This window comes from Coniophora puteana, assembly GCF_000271625.1.
Source record: "Coniophora puteana RWD-64-598 SS2 unplaced genomic scaffold CONPUscaffold_1, whole genome shotgun sequence".
In the NCBI taxonomy this organism is placed as follows: Eukaryota; Fungi; Basidiomycota; class Agaricomycetes; order Boletales; family Coniophoraceae; genus Coniophora; species Coniophora puteana.
Window position 1 is genome coordinate 3,034,485 of NW_006913053.1, and position 17,432 is coordinate 3,051,916.

General features: G+C 52.3%; 6 protein-coding genes across 6 annotated transcripts; 2 read left to right on the top strand and 4 right to left on the bottom strand.

Moving 5' to 3' along the window:
• Positions 1-23: 23 nt before the first annotated feature.
• CONPUDRAFT_161581 (inositol phosphophingolipids phospholipase C) lies at positions 24-2,994 on the top strand. Its single transcript, XM_007765403.1, has 5 exons — positions 24-173; positions 236-409; positions 490-676; positions 730-849; positions 904-2,994. The coding sequence occupies exons 1-5, from the start codon at positions 133-135 to the stop codon at positions 1,777-1,779; spliced, it is 1,398 nt and encodes a 465-aa protein (XP_007763593.1). The 5' UTR covers positions 24-132; the 3' UTR covers positions 1,780-2,994.
• A 1,394-nt stretch (positions 2,995-4,388) lies between these two features.
• CONPUDRAFT_115860 (peptidase M24A methionine aminopeptidase) lies at positions 4,389-6,515 on the bottom strand. Its single transcript, XM_007765404.1, has 9 exons — positions 6,402-6,515; positions 6,048-6,180; positions 5,532-5,976; positions 5,384-5,480; positions 5,156-5,325; positions 5,047-5,099; positions 4,884-4,992; positions 4,742-4,822; positions 4,389-4,686 (listed from the first exon to the last, which is right to left on the bottom strand). The coding sequence occupies exons 1-9, from the start codon at positions 6,508-6,510 to the stop codon at positions 4,624-4,626; spliced, it is 1,260 nt and encodes a 419-aa protein (XP_007763594.1). The 5' UTR covers positions 6,511-6,515; the 3' UTR covers positions 4,389-4,623.
• A 160-nt stretch (positions 6,516-6,675) lies between these two features.
• On the bottom strand, positions 6,676-7,408 carry CONPUDRAFT_96029 (histone-fold-containing protein). The gene is made up of 4 exons (XM_007765405.1): positions 7,285-7,408; positions 7,114-7,185; positions 6,921-7,057; positions 6,676-6,862 (listed from the first exon to the last, which is right to left on the bottom strand). Exons 1-4 carry the CDS (start codon positions 7,309-7,311, stop codon positions 6,787-6,789), a joined length of 312 nt encoding a protein of 103 aa, XP_007763595.1. The 5' UTR covers positions 7,312-7,408; the 3' UTR covers positions 6,676-6,786.
• Positions 7,409-7,687: 279 nt separating this feature from the next.
• Positions 7,688-8,435, top strand: CONPUDRAFT_33109 (bacterial bifunctional deaminase-reductase; the record flags this gene model as incomplete). Its single annotated transcript, XM_007764184.1, has 3 exons — positions 7,688-7,803; positions 7,859-7,929; positions 7,987-8,435. Coding segments are annotated over 3 exons (636 nt in total), but the record flags the coding sequence as incomplete, so codon positions are not given.
• Positions 8,436-8,736: 301 nt separating this feature from the next.
• CONPUDRAFT_141264 (uncharacterized protein) lies at positions 8,737-11,695 on the bottom strand. The gene is made up of 4 exons (XM_007765406.1): positions 11,296-11,695; positions 10,558-11,222; positions 9,193-10,504; positions 8,737-9,141 (listed from the first exon to the last, which is right to left on the bottom strand). Exons 1-4 carry the CDS (start codon positions 11,684-11,686, stop codon positions 8,984-8,986), a joined length of 2,526 nt encoding a protein of 841 aa, XP_007763596.1. The 5' UTR covers positions 11,687-11,695; the 3' UTR covers positions 8,737-8,983.
• A 1,400-nt stretch (positions 11,696-13,095) lies between these two features.
• Positions 13,096-17,158, bottom strand: CONPUDRAFT_86888 (uncharacterized protein; the record flags this gene model as incomplete). Its single annotated transcript, XM_007765362.1, has 12 exons — positions 13,096-13,456; positions 13,510-15,035; positions 15,087-15,121; positions 15,172-15,223; positions 15,273-15,336; positions 15,383-15,410; positions 15,463-15,481; positions 15,539-15,804; positions 15,854-16,027; positions 16,075-16,321; positions 16,371-17,003; positions 17,063-17,158. 12 exons carry the CDS (start codon positions 17,156-17,158, stop codon positions 13,096-13,098), a joined length of 3,501 nt encoding a protein of 1,166 aa, XP_007763552.1.
• Between the last annotated feature and the right edge of the window lie 274 nt (positions 17,159-17,432).

Genomic DNA, 17,432 nt, shown 5'->3' on the forward strand with positions numbered 1-17,432 from the left:
GCCCCTGAGACGACAACTCAGAACGCCGCTCCCCACGTTCGCCGTAATTATAACGGAACTGCTTATAGGGCCTCGACGCTGGGACAACACCTCCCACTCTCTCTTCCCAGCTTCCCTACCTTACCTACGGCCATGGCAGAGAGCGAGATCAAGGTAGTCAGCCTCAACTGCTGGTGCGTATACATAATGCCATCTTCCTCGCGCGTTAGCCAATATCTATCTACGCATACTCCAGGGGTCTCAAGTTCGTGTCCAAAGACCGACACGTCCGTGTGGCTGCCATAGCAGACGCGCTCTCCAAATCGACGCATGACATTGTCGCCCTTCAAGAAATATGGGTGCAGGCCGACTTTGAACGCGTCCGCCAGAGCCTCTCCGTCCGACTTCCGTACAACAAGTTGTTCCATAGGTGCGCCCTATGTTACCTGCTCTCTCACTCAAGATTCACAGCACTGTGTCTAACAATAACCGTTGCTGTTTTGCTTTCAGTGGCGCCATTGGTGCTGGCCTTGCCATCTTCAGTCGGTGGCCTATCATTGAGACCAGCACCAACCCTTACTCCCTCCGCGGTGAGCCAATGGACGCGTTCGGAGGGGACTGGTTCGCAGGCAAGGGTGCTTGCAGCGTCGTTATCAAGCATCCTGTCTTGGGGCAGGTACAGATATTTAATACCCATGTGAGAATGGTCATCTTGCTGTTCTATTCATGTCCTGATTCTCCGTTTCCTAGCTATACGCCAAAGGAGGCGAGGATGGCCCCGAGTACAACAGGACCCATCGACTCATCAATGCTTGGGAGTTTGCAAAACTCACCAAGCAAGCAGCCAACCTTGGTCGCTATGTCATCGCGGTAATTCAATATGATCTTCCTCCTGCCTACTAGCATAGCTCAACAACTTCATAGTGTGGCGACTTCAACAGTATCCCTCAAAGTCTAACCATGGCCATCATCCGTGACTATTCAGGTCTTACTGATTCCTGGGTAGCTACACACCCACGTCAATCGCCGCCTTCGGGCATGATCTCGCCTATCGAGGGTGTCGAGCAGTACGGCATCACCGCAGACTCACCGCTAAACTCATACCGCGACTCAGGGCCATCCGGCTCGAGCATTGTGCGCACGTACCAAGGGAAACGACTCGACTACATCCTCTACCGCCAGCCCGCCGGAGGCATCTACCGGCGCTCTTCCCTGCGGCTCGAGTCCACGCACTGCCGTGTCGTCTTCGCAGACCCGATACCCAGCGGCCAATGCTCATACTCGGACCACTTTGGCGTCGAGTCCTATTTAACAATCCAAAGTCCGGACGAGATCGAGAACAACTCCGAAGACTCCAACGACACGAACGGCTCGTCCGTCTGGGTTGACGCTCAGGGCTCAAAGGATGACGTCCCCGTTCAAGGGCACGCCGCCGTCCCCGACCTAGTCTCGTCGCTATCGGCGGACACGATATCGTCCATGCTCCTCGCGCTGACGACCAGCTATCGGATCTCGAAGGACCGCTCGCACCGCGAGCTTTCCGTCTTCGTGCTCTGCATTCTACTCCTCTTTGCCCTCATTGTTAGCTCTTCGTGGGTACCACTTCCATGGGTGAACCCCATATTCGTGTTCTTTACGATCTTCGTCGCCTGGGTCGCTACGACAATGTTATACGAAGGCTGGATCTTTGGCCGCTGGGAACTCAAAGCCCTGTTGACTGTCATCGAGGAACTTGATCTTTACCAAAAGAACTTGGAGACGCACAGCAGAGCTGCGCCATCGGGTAGGGAGAGGTGGTAAGGATGCTTGAGCTACTCTACCGACAATGGGCATTAAAGTTCATATAATATAAGGATTAACTATCTGGACAGTATACGCTTGTACGTTGATGCAGTCAGGATCAGATTACAGGTAGAAGGGGAACTAGGCTACATGACTACAAGCGCTAGCAAGATACAGTATTATCCATCACCTATGGGAATGTTCCGTAGCAGTAAACAGCGTGACACGGATGGTCGAAACCTGGTATATGAATCATTTGTGTGCCTTGCTTGTGGATCTACATCCAGCCGGGGCAAGACTTGACCAAGTCCCGACAAGGGGCGCGAAGCTGGAGGGACCCTTGCCCATATTCATGAGCAGTGCAGGGGATGGTGACCTCCTACTGCCTCTGTCGCCTAGCGCAGTAACCGAGCTCGTCCTCGGTATACTTCCTGGCAAATTTGCCTCGCTCTTCCTAGTCTCTGGGCGAGAAGAGCAATAGGCAGTAGATGTATCCATGACGAGCGAGACCGCACTCATAACTCGGCGAAGTGGGGGGTGATACGGCGTCGGGTTCTCGTCGTCTTGTCCTCCCGGTCTCTCTGCCGGGCGGGCAGAACCACTGCGTATCCAGCTGGGCAAGTCGTCGACAGGAGTAGGCAGCTCAGAAGATTCTTCTCTGAGTAGATATTTTTTATACCCCGACCTGTCGCCCATCCTGGCAGCTTCAAACGCTTCAGGATCCGAGCCAGCGCTAGAGTCAACGGCGCTTATCGCACGAGAAGGTTCAGCGTCCGCGACCTCAGTGCCGTCGCCGCGAAGAACGTGGCTGCTCTTGGTGACGGCCTCTTCCTCGAGATGTTGCTCCGCTGTCGTACGCAGACCCGGGGTCGGAAGGTCGCGAAACACAAAGTCGCGGCACGACGCAAAGGCTTTGCTTGCAGCAGGGAGAAATGGGAATGCCTGGAAGACATGCACCGCATCTTCATACGCCTCGCAGCGCACCTTGACACCTGCCCTCGCCGCCTTGACTGCGAGAGCGATGTTTTCGTCGTGCAAGACCTCCGCATCGCCGGTCTGTATGAGCAGCGGCGGCAGCCCCGAGAAGTTTCCAAAGAGCGGCGATGCGTACGGGTGCAAGACATAGCTAGCGAGACCTTCACCAAGGTACATGACGACAGGGTGTAGGTGCGCATCTGGGCCAGGGAGGGGTATGATGTCGAAAGGTGCATTGGATTCCCAGGATGGAGCGCTCAGCGTGAGGTCTGACGGTAATTGGTGTATCACAACGTTAACATGGATCGAAGATTGCTACTCACCCACCCATGGAGAAAAGAGGATTGCACCACCAGGCAAGGGGTAATTGTTGTCCCTTAAATACAGCAGCAACGCAAGCGCCAACCCACCTCCAGCGCTATCACCCGCCACTATGATGTTTTGGGGTGGCAACTTGAGATCGTCGGTCAACCGAAAATACGTCGCGGCAACATCATACAATGGACCAGGGAATCGCGTCTCAGGAGACAGTCGGTAGTCGATTGCTTGTCACATCAACGAGGTATGAATTTCCATGCGGACAACTATTCAATTTGTCACTCACCGAAAACGCGACAGTTGGTATACTTGGACAGTGGGATGGTGATGATGCGTTGCGAGGCAGCACTTGACGAACAGTATGCACCTGCAAAAATTATTCGCCTGGATATTTCTCAACGTTAATAGACCGCAGCGCACCTCCATGGATATACAGTATGACCCTGTTCGACCTGTCCGGGGCGGATTGGCCCTCCGCAGATCGGCCCTCTGCAGATCGACTGGCTCGACGCGCCCGGTAACGAGCTTGCATCCTCTGCCACATGTGCTTGCCCATGATCCACTCGCCCGAGAGCTCACGCCGACCAGTCTCCTGAGCGTCGAGACGCGCGAGGAATCCCTTGAGACCTCGACGCTTCACCCGGAAGGAAACAGGGGTGGCTAGCGCGTCTGAAGGAAGGGGAACGAGGCCTGTCACGGCCATCGCTCTGCGAAGGGTATTCTGAGCATGTAGAACGAAATGAGATATTTCGAATAATAGAAAGAAACAAGGTACTGACGACGTCGGCCAAAGCAGAGTGTCGGGAAACATCTCGCATGAGGGAGGTCATGATGGTCATCTGTATGCCCCAAGATTTTCGGCGTGGTCCCCATATGTGGTGGGAGAGAATATCGACGGTAAGGTTCGAAGCTAGACAGGAGAGAAGGCGATGAATGATCCGGCAGAGGAACGAGCAATTCAAGAGAAAAAAATACCTCTGGTGAACGCAAACGCGGGGTATTTCCAGCATTCCCAGAAGCCTAAAGAAGATCTATCTTGAGCTATGAGAGTACGATCGATTCGCGACGAGCAAGGAATGACGCCCTGTTTCTCGTATTCACGAACAAGGTCATCAATGGCGTGGTTTGGTAGATAAAAGTCTTGAGATGGTCCTGGGGCAGAGGTAGAGAAGAAGAGAAAACGAGGTGTTAAGGGGTTGCTCGCCATCGTCGAGGGTATTCAACGGCGAACACTACACGTTGAAGGGCGTCAAAGAAAGGGAATCAGAGATCGTTGGAGGCTCGGGCTGAGTATTTGAATAATCTCTTGTCATTCTTGTCATCCGTGTCATCATCCACATTCTTGTCATACCACTGCCAGGTCATACGCATAACTACACAGGGGTCTCGTCGGTGGCTATACCATTTGCCGCTCCGCTTTCCCCACTTCCCCGCGATTCCACTTTCCTCACAAGCCGCATCTCTTGACGACCCCAAATCAAGTTTCCTCAGCATACACAGGCAATTTTCATATTCCGTTGCTCGGATCATCCTGCTGTGCGGTAACCAAATACTATGCGTGCCATGATCTCAGTAATCATCTCCTCGACTCACTACCTCCTTCGCCGTCGGCCGCAGCAGAATAGTGTGCTCCTATGTGAAGATGGTCAGCACTGCCTTGCCAATGAATGGACATCTAGAAACGCACGAATTGGGCTGTCATTGATCCTCGCTGGTCCACAAGCGGTGGGTATTCCTGTACAATACCTTGCTGCACCAAATGATTCAGCTATAAAATCCAATGATTGTTAGCACCGGGCGGTCGATGGTTTGTATAATATGCTATTTACCCCGAGCAAGTACTTGCTTTCACCCTCGTGTTCCAGGTATCGCCGACAGAAAGCAAGAGTATTGAACTTTTGCGTGATCGTGTTAAGCAATGACTTGGCCGATGTTAGTCTGCATGCCCAGTGATCAGCCAGCGACTATCAATAGACCAGAGGTGCTGCACACCTTAATGGGACATGAGGAGCATCGTCCATTTTGGCATAATGTGACACCTCGCCCTGCCAAGTAATTCAGCTTGGGCTTTCATAGTCTCGGGAGGATCGTATCTACGCACGCTTTCGATTACTCGCCCTCGGCCAGTGCTACCGAATGTTTCGATCGCAAAGTATTCTCCCTCTTCCATCTTCGTCTGGTCGTCAGTTGGGATGAGCGGAACTGATTTTCCACCTCCGTGGATTGAGTACCGTCCAATCGAATGGCCGCTGAGATTCGTGATTGATTTTACTGGTGATATCACAAGTGAGCATCTAGAATTTAGATTTACGGAACAGATGCAACAAACCTGGCAAAATCTTGCCGTTCACCTCGACTTCATAGGACTCCATCGTCTCCTGTATTATACCACCGAGTTCACCTAACCGTGCATCGATGCCTGCTTCCTGTGATTGATGAGCAATATCGAAACGGGTAAGATAACGAAACAACTCTACCCGAATCCCAGCATTCGTCGCTGCCTTGACAGCCTCAAGGAGCCTATCGTACGTCGGATCGAAACACAACGTAAATGCCGAGTCCACAATCCGCCCTTTGACCTGTACACCAAAATCGACCTTGAGGACATCTCCATTCTCAAGCTTGGACGTGTCTCCCGGGTTTGGCGTGTAGTGTGCCGCGACGTGGTTTCGACTCAGGCCCGTCGGGAAGCCGATCCCAGCCTCGAGCCCGTCTGCCTCAACGAGCGCGCGGACGCTGTCCTCGATGTAGTCCGCGATCTCGACCATAGACCGCCCAGGCTGGATGAACTTGCGCGCCGCCCGCCGCACCTGTCTGTGCACCTCGCCGCCCCGCCGGATGTACTCGTATGTGAGCTCGGGATTCTCATTCTGGATGCGCTCGAGATGGCGTTTCTCCTCCGAGGTCGTGCGCCAGGTGTTGCTGAAGAAGAGAAAAGAGTCGGCAGCCCGCACGGTCAGCGATTCGTTCTGAGGGGGACGGGGGGATCGCACTCATTCTTGTAGGGCACGGATTCGCCTTCGGGGTAGTGCCCGCCGGGGAAGAGCTTGCTGATGGGGATGCGAGGGGGCTCTGTCTGTTCAGCCTTCTTCTTCTTGGACTTTTTCTTCTTTTTCTTCTTCTTGCCTTCACTCAAAGCAGCCACCGTAACACGAGTTATATACGCGAGTTTGATTGTCGCACACGAGAGGTATCAGAGCAGTGTGGGGTGGCATCAAATAGCGCAAGCAGAATGAATGATAGTCAGGGTCGTTGAAGCAGGAAGTGTGGCCAAAATTGAAGCAATTACGAGATAAGGGGTATCCTTGATCAAACGATGTCTTCAGGAGGAAAGAATGGGCACGAACCTGCACCAGTGCCTTCTTCGGGAGCCCCTTCGTCGTCTATTTCCTCACCCTCAACTTCAGGCTGTCTGTTGTTGAGTTCTTCTACAGGCAAAACAACGGCAGGCGCCATTCTGGCAATACGTGAACGAAGGAATTGAGAGCCTTGAGGAGGCTCCCACTTGCCGTAACATCCGTTCCGCCGTCTAAAAGCGGTAACCGAGGGCGGGGCCGCGCCCTTCTTACAGCGTGCTTACACCGGGCGGGGTAAACACGACGGAGCCGACGGGGATTCCCACATATCATGGCAGGGTATGAGCCCAATTTTGTCATTATACGAGACGAATATAAGAGAGGTGGAACATCCGATAAAACTACACTCGACATATAGATACATAGCGAAACACGATCAGGCACCGAATCCGTACAGCGTACGCCCGGAACGCTTGAGGGCGTACACAACGTCGAGAGCAGTGACGGTCTTTCTGTGAGCAATCAACAGCGTAAGACGATGATCTGGAGACAATAGCAAGGAGGACGAACCGCTTGGCATGCTCAGTGTAAGTAACGGAGTCACGGATGACGTTCTCGAGGAAGATCTTGAGAACGCCACGAGTCTCCTCGTAGATGAGACCAGAGATACGCTTCACACCACCACGACGGGCGAGACGGCGGATAGCCTGGTAAGGGGTGTTTAGCATTGAATGGACATTGAAGGCAAATGGGGAAGACGTACGGGCTTGGTGATACCCTGGATGTTGTCACGCAAAATCTTGCGGTGGCGCTTAGCACCACCCTTTCCGAGACCCTGTGTGTCAAAAATAGAGGTCAGCATCTAGAGACGACTGATAGTGCGCCAGAGCCATAGGGCTACACAAGTGTGCACATGAGACAAGTATGAACGCACCTTGCCACCCTTGCCACGGCCGGACATGTTTAGTTGATAAGTGTTGCGGAGATTAGGTGATGTGGTGAGTAGGTGTGAGCGAGGCTGGTCGCTGGTGGTGGTGGTAGGGAAGAGAGGAAGATGACGGTTCCGCGCCTCTGTCGCGTTGTTTATAATTGGACACGCAGCGTCCGTCACGTGTATTGCCTCAATGGCCGCGTTCAACAAACAAAGTAAACAAAACAAAACGCGTCGTGTTCAGTCGCGTCTCGGCTAACACGACTCCCGCCCCTGAAGCACGCATTCCATTGGCATTCTTCTTGACTGTCATCACCAACGACATCGTGTCATGGCCCGTGCACCCGACATTCTCACTAAAACTCTCTGGCACGCGGACGATCGCGACGGCGATGTCAACGTGCCAGCCAATCGCCCCCGAGTCACACTCACCTTTGCCCAGTCACTCGACGGCAAGATCGCCGGCGCTGGCGGCGCCCAGCTTGCCCTGAGCGGGTCCGAGAGCATGCTCATGACTCACTGGTGGGTCAGTCACCCCTGGTAACATCACACACACCAATGTGATCATGCGTCCAAGGATGCGCACCATGCACCAGGGCATCCTGGTCGGCATTGGCACTGCCCTTAACGATAACCCACAGCTGAACAGTAATTCGCACCAAAATATGTCATGCACCGCTGCTTGACTATGTTCTCGAATTGCAGTACGTCACGTTCCTGCCGATGTCCAACCTCGCCCTCCCGCACCCACCCCAATCATCGTCGACACCACCCTCCGTTTGCCCAATACTTGCAAGTTGCTGCAAAATTATCGCGTTGGAACAGGTCTCCAGCCGTGGATAGTCCATGCTCAGAGACCACATCATGATGCAGATGCCTTCGAAAAACGCAGGGCTGCACTACAGAGTGCTGGCGCCGAACTTGTCCCCATCTCCACCGATTCTTCTGGGCTGCTTTCTATGCAGGATGTTCTTCAAGCACTCCACATCAAGGGAATCAAGACCCTGATGGTTGAGGGAGGTGCTCGCATCATCCGGTCCTTTCTCAATCAACACGCCGACGAGCGTGCTGCGGGCAGGGAAGGCCTGATCGATAACTTAATAATCACTCTCGCGCCAACCCTTGTAGGCGATGAGGGTGTAGGCTACGGTGTTGATGCAGCAGGCCAGGTGTGCTGGACAACTTTGATTAACGCCTTCCCGCTAATTCGTCATATATTAATCACAGCCTCGGCTTGCTCTCTCGTACGTCGAACCATTTGGTGTCGACACGGTTATCGCATATCAACCGCTATGATAATTCCAACCCCCAAACTATGTTGTATGCTCTTACTTTCGAAGGAATGTGGGGGGTGCAGACCGCGAATCCTGCAATACGGATATATAACCAATAAGGGTATGGACTAGACCGTGTGGTCCAGTGGTATATACGTTGAGTGGATGTACAGATCCTCCAAACGAAAATTACGTAGATGTACAACTATATGAAGAATGAAGCGAGTGATGAGATAATTTAGTTGAAAGTGAAGTTGATGAAAGGGCGAATGGACGACGGTAGCCTGTATAAGTGATGCGAATGCAGAATGAGCAGAGTAGAATGTAATGAAGCATGCTGAATGTGTTTCCAGTGTAATCCTTGAATGACATGCTGAATGTAGGCGTTTGCGTTGAGAAAAATGACAGAAGATAGAATACCAGGTCCACTAGCTTCCGCGACGCGCTAGATTTGGTGAATCACCGTATCGAAAAGCTGAGTGACCCTGCGCATGATCGCATTTCTCTGCGATACGCTTGGCGGCTTCGAGTGCCCGTTCTACTAGGGCACGAGACGGTGACAACTGCGGCGTGCTTTCTAGCAGATCTGAAGCAAGTGAGCCCTGGCGTTGTACACAAAATGGAGGCCAAAACTCACCCCGATAAAGTAAAACATATCGCATTACACGCTGAGTCGGTTGAATCGCCAAATCCCTCACACTGGGCCTCCTGACGGGTTGAGATGACGGTGCTTTACTCGATCCCTTCCTCGATCCCAATCGTTCTGTCGATCCATAGCGCTTCTTCACCGATGGCATCTCTTGGGGCTGATCTGACTTACACTCGGCCTCCGATGTGCTAGTGTTGGATGAGCTCCAGCGGTGTTGCATTCCAAGATATTGCTGATTAGAGCCAGCGAAACCATTCATAAACTCTGGTAGAGTAGGCACCGAGGACAATTCACCAACGGGTCGATCATGCTGTTCTTGACTCTTTCGTCCACCAAAGCTCCTCCGGGAGCCACTCAGCCGTGACACTGGAGGTGGCATCGATCGCCTGAGCACTTTCCTCCCTTCGCGTTCCTTTTCCCGTACTTCTGGGTCGTTCTTGCTCCCTGATGGACCACGCGACAGTCGGTGACCTCGACGATCTTCAAAGAACTCGCCTGCAACCGCGCTCCACGCAACCAAGGCATCCTCAACTTCATCTTCTATGCTCATAAATGCTGTGCTTACACCCCATGCAGATGGATCTTCTGTCATGCCGTGGAGCAGGATCTCGCTGGCACGGATGAGTGGCGGGATGTGCGTCAGCATGGACACAGGCGGTGGTGTGAGCGTGTCACCGCGGAGCAATGTACGCAGAGCATCCTGGTATGATCGTTCTGTCCTAACGATTTCCCGCACGCATAGCAAGGCTTTCCGGGCTGAACACCATATCGCTGTGTCTTCAGAGTCGGTGTCCTCTTCATCTTCATCTTCAAGCTTAGCATCATGACCAGCCTCGGAAGCTTCGGGTCCTGAGCCTTTTGGAGAAACATACATCGGAGGTAGCGAGGGTACTGGAGGAGGGAGGGAACAACTGAAAGAACTTGAAGAGCCCTCGCTCGAGTTGGAAGATGCTTGAGAGGTGATTGTATTCGTTCTAATTGGACCTTGTACCAGACGGGACCGAGATGAACGCTTGGAAGCACTGGCTTCTTTTCTGAACTTTTCTAGCCTTTCAACGAGAACATCGTCGGATAAAGATTCATCGTGTACCGGAATGGATATGCCCAAGTCACAGACGAGATGGTTGGAAGAATAGGGGGGTGGAGGAGAAGACGAAGTCGGAGAGAAAGACGGTGGAGTACCTATCCAAGCGAGAGAAGCGAGAACGTCTGTGCTAATGCTCACAGGACGTGCACTAGGACGCGTAACGGGAGGAAAACGCTGGCTGGCGATCCCGATAGGTGAGCTTTGACCATGAGGCTGATACGAAAAGTGGTTCAGCATTAAGATCGCGCGATAGGTTAAATACGCACCAGATTGACTCTGAACGGTGACTGGGCTCTGATGGGTGGCAGAGCCTTCTGCTTCTCATGGTCTCGGTGGGAAGATGCTACACTCGGCCTTCTCTTGACAAGTTTTGTGGTAGTGTGAGGAGGAGGGGGAGATACAGTGACGTCGTTATGAAGAGCGGTTGGACATAGAGAAATACTACGCATGATTTGCTCAGAAGGTACAGGGACAGCGGGACTGTCGGTGACAGGTTGTGTCGTGGGGGTGACAAGCGAAAGGCCACCTTCGTCGCGGATGGAGGATATGATCCGAGAAGAACAAGTTGAATCTCGTTGCCGGTCAGGGGGAAAAAGCGTCAAGTCTATGTCAACCTTGTCCTTAAGTTTGCTAAGGTGATGTGTAATTTGCAAGGGGCCACACGTTTGGGGCAATGAAAGTGAGAGAGGACATGACGGAGAATGACGACATGGGGCAGGTGGCGTAGGCGGTCTCGCCCCTTTGCGCTTCACTATCCGAAATGACGAAGGAGGTGACGAAACTGAAATGGCTGCGGGGAAATCATTCGGACTGTGGGGCCCAACACGGGGATCGTCTTGACTTTCTGTGCACGAAAGTCGCGTGTGTCCATACTCGGAGGCAACCCCGCTGTCTAACCTTCGATCATCGCTCCGCGTACCCACTCCTAGACCTAAAAACAGCAGCACACCAGGAGATCAGCAATTTCAACATGCACATCATCTTTCCACCCCAGAGGAACGTACACATCCCAATATCAGACGTAAAATCCTCCATAGTCGGTGAAGTCTCCGACGAGTTTGTGTTGGTCCGGCGGAAGGGATCTAGGAAACCGCTGCCAAAAGACTTCAAAGCAGAAGATTCCCGGGAGAAGGAAGGGCTTGGAGTCGGTTCATCCTCGAGTTGGCTCGAGGGCTTGAATGTGTGAACAATAATGAAGCTTGAGTCGTCATCACTGAGATATGTACAGGGTACCGGCTTAGTTTTCGTTTTCATGCTTTTCTTGGTTAATGGGAAGGCCCGGGCTTGATCTGGCAATATATTCAGAGCAGCGCCCAACCTTTGTTGGGGCTCGGAGCGAATAAAAAAACGCGACCATCTTTTACGCCTGCCAGGGCCCATGGATTGAGAAGGCATAGTCGTCGTTAGAGGGTCATAGGCATAGAGGGTATAAATAGGGACGAGAAGAGGAGGCGACAACAGGTGTGTTTGTGGCTTTCTTGATGGGTCCCGTCTGGCGTCAATGAACGACTTGGGCACACTCCGTGGCCGGCAGACGAGGGAGCAAGGAGAGGAAGGGACACCAGTTGATATCAGCAAGATGTAAGGGTTAAAAAGAAGAAGAGATGCAACTACCAACGTCGGTCAGTGAGACAGACGCCGACTTACGCGGACGGGGGAAGAGAATAAGCAGGAAGCACGCTACCCACTATCCTGGATATCTCGTTGAACGTCTTCCTTGAGGTCAGGGTCCACTCTAAGCGCCAACTTCAATTGGAACCAGCCAAGTCAAAGTGGCACTGACCTCAAACAACGATGATAAATCTTTCATCTCCAGCATGGTTTACATGCTCACAATATGTGTCGAATTCAAGGACCCACTACCTTCAGGCCATCTTCAGACAGGACACCCGTTCGAAAAGCACGGACAGTCACCGCGCCGACGTCGCGCGCGTGTAAGAACGTAACCGAACGTTGAATGTCATTAGCCCAAGCACGGACGCTATTAATTATTAGATCTGTCCTGATCTCTGTCTATATATGAAATCCGGAGTCAATCCGGCGCCGACGTGAGCCGAGGTGCTTGCTTCTTCGGCGCAGAAGCACCAGGAAGCACCCTTAGGCATCTGCCAAACGTATCTCCCAGTAAGAATGGTCATGATGTAGTAGGTTTTCATCTCATATTTCATTTCTAGTGTGCCCTTAATCCCACTTCACGTCTCGTCTGACCTCCCAATTAACTCCCAGCACGACAGGAACGGGCTGGGTCCTCTGCTCAGCCATAGTCGCGCCTATTGATTACGGTGATGTCGATATTCCAGTCATGAACGTGAACGTCGTGACTTTAAGTAGTAGTACTAGTAAAGAACCATATAGTAGCTACTCATCTGATCCTCATGATTTTTCGGACTTCCACTAAGGGTTCGTTATCCTGCAGATGGGTGCCATGCCCATATGCGCACCTCTCGTATGCTGCTTGCACGCTTCTCAGTCCATGCAGGATATACTAGATGTCTCTGGCATGTGGTGGCCATGTTCTGCTGGTGAGTCGGGCACCTGACTTCAATGTTTCAACTCCCTCGCACGCATCGCGAAGCATGCCAATTTCCTGCCTCATAGCCCTTGATATCCTTCGTTGTGAACTTGTAAGTTACAATATGAATAACGAACACTTTACATCAAACTACCGCCAACTGCAGTTGCAACAAAGTGCACTAATATACACGCAATGAGTGTCGACAATGAAAGCTTGGGCTGTCACATGTCACCAAGTATTACGGTGACGAAGTCAAGTGTCAAAAACTATGCCGAGGATCAAATGGACCTCAGTCATCCTCTGAGCGGCTATCATAAAGGAGCACGTATTCTACGTCCTCTGCGGTTTCATCGTTGCGCAGCTCTACTCTTGGCTGCTGCGCGCCGACGCTTTCCACCTCCTCCACATCGGAGTCCGCCGTGGTAGGCAAACTGATCAGAGAAACAGAGGACCCAACCGATACGGCGTCGTCATCCGTGGGCTTCGATTCGCTGACTGTAGCTGAGACAGATGCGGAAATTTGATCGGCACCGAGCGCAGATTGCAAGGAAGTCGTATGTGAGACTATGTCGGCCCTTCCAGGCATCACGACTGACGAAGACGCGAGTGAAGCATCTTCGCTCGACGTATCACTATCTGCCACGGTCACACTGCAGACGAGATTGAGTCTTCAAACAACATGGAAGGAAGATGGGACACCTACTCAATCCAGACGCTGCTCCCGAAGTATTCATGTCCATCATAAAGTTTCCAGTAGCTAACGTACCGACCAGGAGCATCGGGCACTTTGAGCTCGCTGGTCCAGACGTCTAGCTCTTCGCCGGGATCAACACGCCCCACCTTGGTACGCAATCCTTGATCACGGCCAGTAAGCCCCTGTTGAATAAGGGGCTCGCCAGCAACGAAGACAAGCTCCGTCTCCTCAGGCCAGGCGCGCCCGCCGTCGTTCATCATCCGCCAAGCTTTGACGAATTCTGCACCTGGGGGGAAGACCTGACCATCCGGAACGGTCGTGTCCCAAAGGAAAGCGGAGTTTAGTTGCGCAGCGGAATCACGGTCGACTGGAGTTTCGGATGTTCGTGGGGAAGCAGCGCATTGCGTGTCATCACGGAGCAACTCGAATAGCGTAGGGACAGAATGCGGTGACTCCGACTTGACTCCTTTGGTTTTCACCTGAGGAAGAGAGAAAAGATTGTCGGGTTGCGCATCAACATTCACATCGTCATTCACGAATGATCCTGGAAGGTTGCGAGGAGCAGGTACGGGTATCATTCCCCTTTGCCCATCGTCAGAGGGAGTCGGTGATGGTGTACGGTAGCCGTTAAGTAACGCGGCCAGAGAACGATTCAAGGAGAACGTAGCCCTGCTCTCGCGCTGAAGCATCTCTGGAGGCGGCGCAGCCGGGGTAGCTAGCAGTGACTCGTGAGTAATGGGGGACTCCGCAACGGGAAGGGAGTCGCGACCACTAAAAGACAGCGTAAAGCCACTGGGTCTGGAATCCTCAACCTTCGAGGGATTAGCTCCGTATGATTGCTGACGGCCGGCTTCATTTTCAAAGGAGGACTTTACTTCTTGGTTAACAAGGGGCCAGAGTTCGCGATAGACATCATGAGTGCCGTTCAATGCAAGGGGCGTCAGTGGGAATCCCGCATTGGGAACCGGAGCGGGCGGGGGAAGGCGCCTAGGAACGAACAAAGCTGGCATGTCGGGAGACGAACTTCTCGAGTTGCCATGACTCTGGTTTAGACGAGGATCCCACAGGGTCCAAGAAGAAACTTCTGCAGGTACTTGATGTTCTACGACATCATGTGAACTGACCTGATAGTCACTTCTAGAGTCTTGAGCAGGAAGGGCAGGGACAAACGGTATATCTGGAGATGAAGCAGCACTAGCCTGATAGTACCCGGGAAGGCAGATGTCGTGATTGTCTTCTTCTGTCATTGATTGGTTGGGAGACTCGGGAAGTTGTTGAGGAAATGTCACCACCGCGGGAGGCTCCGTTATGTGTGAATTGAGCTGGACAACAGTTGGCACAGGTGATGCAGGTGCCGACACATAGGTGTCGTCGGTTGTATGAATGAGGTTAGTCTGACCAACCCTGTATACAGTGGGAACAACAGTGTCCGGTGTCTTCATCTTCAGCATTGGGTGGATAGGAGGATGCACCGGAATCGGCAGACACTCGCAGTTATCGCACAGATCGTAGTCTAAACAGTCTGGATGCATGCACTAGGAGGATGGTCGGTCATCGGAACGGGAGAATAAGCCAGAGCCCAGTACCTTGTAACGGATACCACTGATGGAACGATGGCAGGCTATATAAATGCTTAAGTGAATGCCTCCATAGCTTCGCGTTTTCACTCACAATCACAAGTTGCAAGGTGATTAACTTGGCGAGAGGCCAGTCCTTGTCTCATCTAGGCCGATATGTGAGGTTATACGCCGACACCCAACAATTTGACATACCATGAGGTCTTCTGGCTTGTTCACCTTGACGAAACCATGTGTGGGGTGCTGCTCTTGCGTGATGCTAAAGGGGGTCAGCTGATGTTAAACAAACGGAGGTGGAGTCGAACCTAAAGCACGAAGAGCACACGTCGAAGTCTGCATCGTGTTTAGATTGTAATTAGTCCGAAAAGATTCATAACACACATACCTGGACAGATGACGCATTTCTGTAAGATAAAGCTCTGTCAGTATATACGCCAAACTATATATTAATTCCAACTAACATAGCGCTCCCCTTCTATTCTTGAATCGCATAAGTTGCATGTTGCATTGTGCACAGTGCCAGAAACTTGAGATGAGTCGGCATCAGAAGGGCCAGGAGAAGGCCTTGAACCAGCTTGTCGAGCATGTGGCGCCGTTCTTTCACCTCGTCCACTGAATACGGTATGCACAAACACCCGGCCAGGCTCTTCAATGTCGAAGAACTCATGAAAGGGGTTGTGTCTCTCTGCACAACCACAACTGAAGCACGTCGTGCATAGGTCATAGTCTGAAGATACAGTCAAGGGAAAAGTTGACAAGCAATAAATTCGACATACCAGGACAGTCCAGACATTTTCGCCTCACACCCACAATGACCTTGTCACATCCATCACATAACACATTTCTATGCACGGCAGGGTGACATCCAGGTGTCTCAATAGGGAGAAACTGATGGCCACTTTCGTGCCCACTAATTGTTGTCCCAAGACAAGAAGAGCAGAGATCAAAGTCTAGGGCGAGAATGAGCGCAATTGGTTGGCTCGCAGGAGTGACATACCGGGGCATTGTATGCATTTATGTCGGGTTCCTGAAATTGTCTTATCACAAGAATCACACAAGACACCTCGATGCACGACCGACGAGGAGGATGTTAATTGACTGTGGGACGTGGGCAATTCCATGCCCGTAAAACTAGACGGCCGCGGCGAAGGGACAAAACCAGGAGGGAAATGTTGCCGCACGACATGGCTAGGTCCGAAGCTTTGAGTATGGGAAGCACCGGATTTCGTGTAACAGCCAGGGCACTTAACAACATGTCAGTGCAACGACACGATGCAGGTAGAGATCACTCACAACAGCATGCCAAGGACACCTTTCGCAACCATACCATATCCCAGTGAAGTCTGAGCGACATATGAAGCACCAATGGGGGCTTGTGGTAGGCGAAATGGGGTATAAGCTGCGTGACGGCGCAGCTGATGGCGCAGTAGGCGCAGCGTCATGAGCATGCGCATTGCAGTCGCGCGTCTCGTCAAAGACATTGTTCAATGCTTGACTCAGATTTGACAGTAATGTTCGGATTTCTTCCTGTCGTCCTACGGCGGGACATTGTCTCATACGCGAAGGACTGAGCTTGTCGCCGAGAGGGTTCTGGTGAGAAGAGTCAGCCGACCCATGTTCGTCGAATCGCTGCGGGACAGCGGTTGACGCCACCTCCTGTTGGCTGAGAGGTACTGGTGGAGCAGGCGATTCCTCGCCGACACCCACTCCTTGAGCCATTGGGTTGAGCGGTGTTAAGTTGTCAAGAACAATGAACTTGAGGACAGGACTAGTCCAGTTTCCTGGGAGGGAATCCATGGCATCCTTGTAATCATTGGCCGAGCCAATTTCCTTCTTGACAACAACACGATGCAGTTTCTTTGCGTCCGGGGAGAACTGCACCTTGGAAAGACGAAAATCGTTGGTGATTGAGAATATACGAGATAACTGGAGGGATGATAAGTCAGGACCCTATCTATGTATCGTGGGGACTGTATGCGACTTGCCTGGTAGTACAAGTCTTGGTATGCAGGGAACGTTTCATGGTCAGGAAACGTGAACCGCCTAGTCTCGTTCCGGTAAGTGGCCTTGATTGTGAACATGATGGCTGGTGGAAGGAAGGGAAGGCGGAGGCGCAGTCGGCCGGGACGCAGCTTACGCACTTTATAACCAGTACTGGAATAGGTTTACTGCTGTGGGGTGGTCACCGGTGACATGTAACACAGTTACACGGGGTGATGGGATGTGACGGAGAAGTCACCGACTGGCGGCGTTTGGCGCGGTTGGGCTCGCTTTAGATGAATGCTATTAAGATATGACTGTCTCTCTTCTCTGCACCATAAGATACGACCCAAGGCTCAAGGGCATTCAATGGAA